Here is a 5284-nt window from a genome sequence, read left to right as displayed (position 1 = left end):
TGGAAGGCCTCAGGAGCTCCCCAGCGACATCAGCAACAGCAAGTGAATCACTTGGAGGCCCACTGCTCAGTGTTTCTAGTTTGCTAGTTTAAAGGGAGGTTTTGGCCGGGTGGGGCGGGAAGGGAGGACTGTAGTAGGATGGAGAGTGGTCTGGGAGCAGCCCGGAGAGAGACAGTTATACCAGTATAATAAATACGTTGACTGCATATAGCTCTTTCAGTGTACTTCGAGCACTTTCACTTCTAATATTTTACTTTCACCCCCACAGGCCTGTATATCCAGAGTATCATTAGCAGGATTTTATTGATGAGAAAGAAGTTAAAGACCCACTCAGGAGTCTCCCAGATTCCTCTCCCTTTGCACTTTTATCTCCAGCACAAGTTTTCAAACTCCCCCATCCAGCCTCCAGGTCTTGGTTCTAATGTTGGTTTACACGGGTCCATAAACGCCTGTAAACAAAAGATCAAAGCAGAGTTCGCTCACGTTGATGTGGAGTGAAGACCTCAAGCAACCCTCTTTAAAAGAAAACAAATTTTTTAATCCCGGAGGGCCTGTCTCCAACTGAAGACCCCTGCCTCGCCCAGCTTCTTACGTGGGTGTTTAGGGAGAGACAATGGCCCCCGCGGGGCAGCAGCAGGAGGGATCCGGAGGCCTCTGCAGCGACTGCTTTCCGGCTCGGTTACTGCATCGAGGCCCCTGCCCGAGAGAAACAGGACGGAGCCAGTTCACTTCACCAAAACCTCAACACGGAGTCGCTTGGTTTCAAAAGCATGTCAACACCTCCACCCCAAAACAAACAAACAAACAAACAAAAAACTGGGTTCTTTCATTCAAATGGAATTCGGTTTATTTTCATTTCTTGTCTTTACTAAACAAAACAAAACCAAAGCTCCGGGTGCAGGGGGCGGGGCGGAGCAGGGTTCCCGGCGGCCGCGGCCTAGTCGCCGACCTGCGCGCGGTCAAGCGCCAGCAGCGGGATCTCCTCCAGCCTCTCGGGCCGCTCCCCGCGCCTCAAATAGCGCCGCCTCCACACCGCCAGCTTCTGCAGCAGCCTCCGCAGGCTCGCGGGGCCCCAGCGGCCGCGCTCCTGGGCCGCCGGCCTGGGCCGCATGTACCGGGCCTTCTTCCTGCGCGCCCCGCGGGCCGCGCCCCGCGGGAAGAGCCGCCGCCAGCACCAGCAGCCCGAGCAGAAGCCGCAGTCGCCGGCCGCGCTCCGTCCCTCCTTCTCGGGCTTGGCGAACTGTGGGCCGCCCTGCTTCGGGCGCGCCATCCTCTCCAGCAGCCCGTGCCGCGCGCCGCCGCGCCGGGGGCCGCTGGACCGCGCGTCCGCCATGCCGGGCCTGGGCCTCTCCTACGTACAAGCGCGCCGTGTGGGGGCCGCGGCCCGAGACTAGGGAAACCCAAGGGCCGGGCGGCTCGGCGGAGGCTTCAAGACGCGGAAGGGCCACTCTGCCGCCTCCCGGAGTGCGCCCCGCGGCCTTCCCCAGTAGGCGTTGCCAAGGAGACCCGAAAGCTGACCCCACAATGCCCCGCCGAGGCCTCCGCTCCGGGTACCAAACGCAACCCCCAGCCCCAGCAAGTGAGGAGACACCAGGATCCAGAGTCCCAAGTGATTCCTCGGTCCACCAGATAGCCAGCCGAATTCGCTGTTATCTTCAGACATGGCCTCAAACAGACCAGAATGGGCCTAGGAGGTTCCTGAGGTCCAGAGCCACGTTTACTGTATTAGGCATCGACCCAGAAGGTGGCTGAACAGCCTTCACCAGATCAAGGCTTGGATTTCAGTCCCACGCTTGTGTTGCCCTGGAGGCTTCCAGTATTTTGTGAACCGGTTTCAGGCGTCCTGTATTTTTCGGCCAGCAGGGAACCAGAGTTTCAGGAAAGCTCTCAAAAAAACCTGATTTTCTTCATCTGGCCTCACCTAAGCGCCTCTACCCTTGTAGGATTATGATTGATTTTTTTTTTTCAATAAATTTTTCTGATGGCAAACATAAGATTTTTGTGGAATTTTTGAAAAAGGATTTCAGTCCCACGCTTGTGTTGCCCTGGAGGCTTCCAGTATTTTGTGAACCGGTTTCAGGCGTCCTGTATTTTTCGGCCAGCAGGGAACCAGAGTTTCAGGAAAGCTCTCAAAAAAACCTGATTTTCTTCATCTGGCCTCACCTAAGCGCCTCTAGCCTTGTAGGATTATGATTGATTTTTTTTTCAATAAATTTTTCTGATGGCAAATGTAAGATTTTTGTGGAATTTTTGAAAAACACAAATACAGAAAAGAAAACATCCTTTTTTCCTGCTTCTTTGTACACTTTTTCACACTTGTTAATTTTGTCAAATTCAAGTAAGGAAAAGCTAAAATAATAGCTACCATGTATCATGCTTACTATGTGCTGAGCACTCTTCCTAGCATTTTGTATAATTTTTCTCATTTATTTTGTAGCCCACTGACAAGTGAGCAGGTTCAGGAGTGAATCTGCCTGAGTTTGAATTCCGGCTCCCACAGTTACTAGCTTTAACTTTGGTCAAGTTACCTAACCTCTTAGTGCCCGGTGCCTCAGTTTATTCATCTGTAAAATTGATATAATAACAATCCTACCTCTCTGAGAGTTGTTGTGAGAATTAAATGAGATAAGATACATAAAGCATTTAGCATACACTAGGCAGACAGTAAGTGCACAATGAGTCAATTATTTATACAATCCTCACAACAACTCAAGTGAAGTGGTTCCCAAATGAAAAATTCCCACTTTGCTGACTGAGAAAACTAAAGCCTGTAGAGGTAAAATCACTTACCTGAGATGACATAGCTTGTAAGTTAAGGAGACATGATTTAAACCCCAGATTCTTTGAACCCAGGATAGTAAATGACTCTGCTGCTGTTGAGCTTTCAACTATTTGCCCTACCAGTATAGCATGCCTTCTTCTAGTACATTTATCCTCCAAAACACCCACAGTCAATAGTTAGGGGCCAGCATTTAATATTTGTGTAGCCTTTGGATGAAAAAAACGAAACAAAACACAAAACAGGAGGGGGAAAAAAAAAACCACAAACAGCTATCCAGTCCTTATTTCTAGCAATTTTTAAAATTTCCAATCACCTTGGCAGGAGCCTCTCAGTTCCCATCACCCTTGAGTACACCCTAACAGTAAGCGTCCTTTGTGTTCCCCTCACCTTGGCATGACCACACGGGGCCAACCCCCAGAAGCCATTCCCCTTTAAGAACTGCTTTATGTTTCATTTGCCTCTTCCCCAGCTCTCCATGGGTGCCTCCTTGTATTCAGGCTGTCTGTGCTTCCTGCCCCCTGAACCAAAGAGTGAGTGCAAGGTAAGTCCTGGCAGATATGGCTGGTTACAAAACAACAAGCCCCAACTCTGACATATTGTTTATATGAACAGTGCAAGGAAGAGCAGCCAAGGATGCCAGCTCCCCGCAGCCGAGCACAGGGCAGCATTGAAACAGAAGGGCCAGATGACTGCAATGCAAATGGAGGGACACCCTGTTGCTGAGGAGCTGACGCCAGGCTGCAGCTAGTTTACAGCCTGCAACTGTGCCCAAGAGCAGGGAGGACAAGGCAGAAAGTCTCATGCATCGTGGGAACCTGAGAGGGGATGACAAACTACCTCACAACCACCTCCCAGGAAGATAGGAGGCAAGTAGAAAATGGTCTTGCAGTTCCTTACAAGCCTCACATGGCCTCATGCTCCAGGAAGATTACAGGCTGTTCTGCCAAGATGTGGCTTCAGCTACAACTCAAGCCTGGCCCGTGAGGCCTATGTGGATGTGTACGAGGTCCCCAGGGCACAATGACAGAGCCATTTCCCTGCACAAACCAACTCACGTGCTTCCTGAATCTTTTTCTAGCTGTTATGGGCTGAATTTTGTGCCCCCGAAATCCATATGTTGACGTCTGAACCCGTAGAACCTCAGAATGTGACTGTATTTGAAGATAGGGTCCAAATAGGTAATTAAGTTACAATGAGGTCATGAGGGTGAGCACTGATCCAATATGACTGGTGCCCTTATGTGAAGATTAGAACACAGACATGCAGAGAGGGAAGACCACGTGAAGACACAGGAAGAAAGTGGCCTCCTACAAGCCAAGGAGAGAGGCCTCATAAGAAACCAAACCTGCCAACACCTTGATCTTGGACTTCCAGCCTCCAGAATTGTGAGAAGATAAATTTCTGCTGTTGAGCCACCCAGTCTGTGGTATTTTGTTAGGTAGCCCTAGCAAACGAATACACTGGCTGACTGGCTTTGCCTCCTATTTTATTCTGCCTCCAGCCCCCTCTTGTTCCTCGGTCACTCCACTCTCGAGACACCAGGAGGCACCTGCTTGGCACCCCTGTGTGAAGGCTCCTCTTTACACAGGTTCACTGTATGGATGCTCTTGGTGCAACTCCTGCCAGATCTGTGCATCTGCCCCTGCTGTCGGGGCCCCCAGTGTCCCCAGGCCACCAGGGGAGGTCTGGACAACCTCAAACAGAGCCTCAGGCCTGGCTCAGAGATTGGAGTCTTCAGACACTTGTCACCATGCACAGCCACTGAGTCGTGGAAGACGCTGGGTCTAGGGTTGCCAGATAAAATACGGGATGCCCAGTTAAATTTGAATTTCAGATAACAAATGTTTTCGTATCAGTAGTATATCCCAAATATTGCATAGGCATACGTATGCTAAAAAATTATTTACCTGAAATTCAAATTTAACTGGGCTTCTGTCATTTCATTTGCTACCCTATCGGGGGTCCTGGGAGAGTCCAGGGCACTCTCCATTAAGGCACCTTGAGGGAGTTTCCCAGGTCCCTCAGCAGATCTCCTGGACCAAAAGCTGCAGCACTCTCCATGGCCCGGAACCCCAGAAGAAGCAGGCTTCTCAGGCCCACCTTGTCCCAACCCAGGTACCCAGAGACCTGGAGTCTCCAAAGTTAGGAAGAGCAAGAAGGGCCAGCAGATTTGGACAGAGTCCAACCCAGAAAAAGAGACAGAATAGCATAGTTAAGAGCATTAGCTTCAGGGTCATACAGACCTGATTCGGAGTTAGCAACGTGGCTTAAGTCGTGGGTGCTGTCGCAGCCTCAGCTGTCTCATCAGAGCACAGGCCGCTGCTCCCGCCTAACACGTGTCGTCTGTCACGAGGAGCGGACGAGACAGGTCGTGTCAGGCCCTAACGCACGGCCTGAAGCAAAACAGGTGCTTGAGGGCTTCCCTGGTGGCGCAGTGGTTGAGAGTCCGCCTGCCGATGCAGGGGACGCGGGTTCGTGCCCCGGTCCAGGAAGATCCCACAT

At 51.1% G+C, this 5284-nt stretch overlaps 1 protein-coding gene across 1 annotated transcript; it reads right to left on the bottom strand.

Annotated features, from left to right (window-relative positions):
• Positions 1–536: 536 nt before the first annotated feature.
• Positions 537–1724, bottom strand: C4H1orf202 (chromosome 4 C1orf202 homolog). The gene is given in 2 exon segments (XM_055083877.1): positions 537–696; positions 912–1724. Coding segments are annotated over 2 exon segments (582 nt in total). The 5' UTR covers positions 1334–1724.
• Positions 1725–5284: the final 3560 nt, after the last annotated feature.

Source organism: Physeter macrocephalus, chromosome 4 (assembly GCF_002837175.3).
Source record: "Physeter macrocephalus isolate SW-GA chromosome 4, ASM283717v5, whole genome shotgun sequence".
Taxonomy (NCBI): domain Eukaryota; kingdom Metazoa; phylum Chordata; class Mammalia; order Artiodactyla; family Physeteridae; genus Physeter; species Physeter macrocephalus.
The sequence above is the reverse complement of the archived record's forward strand: the minus strand, read 5'-3'. Positions and strand labels throughout refer to the sequence as shown.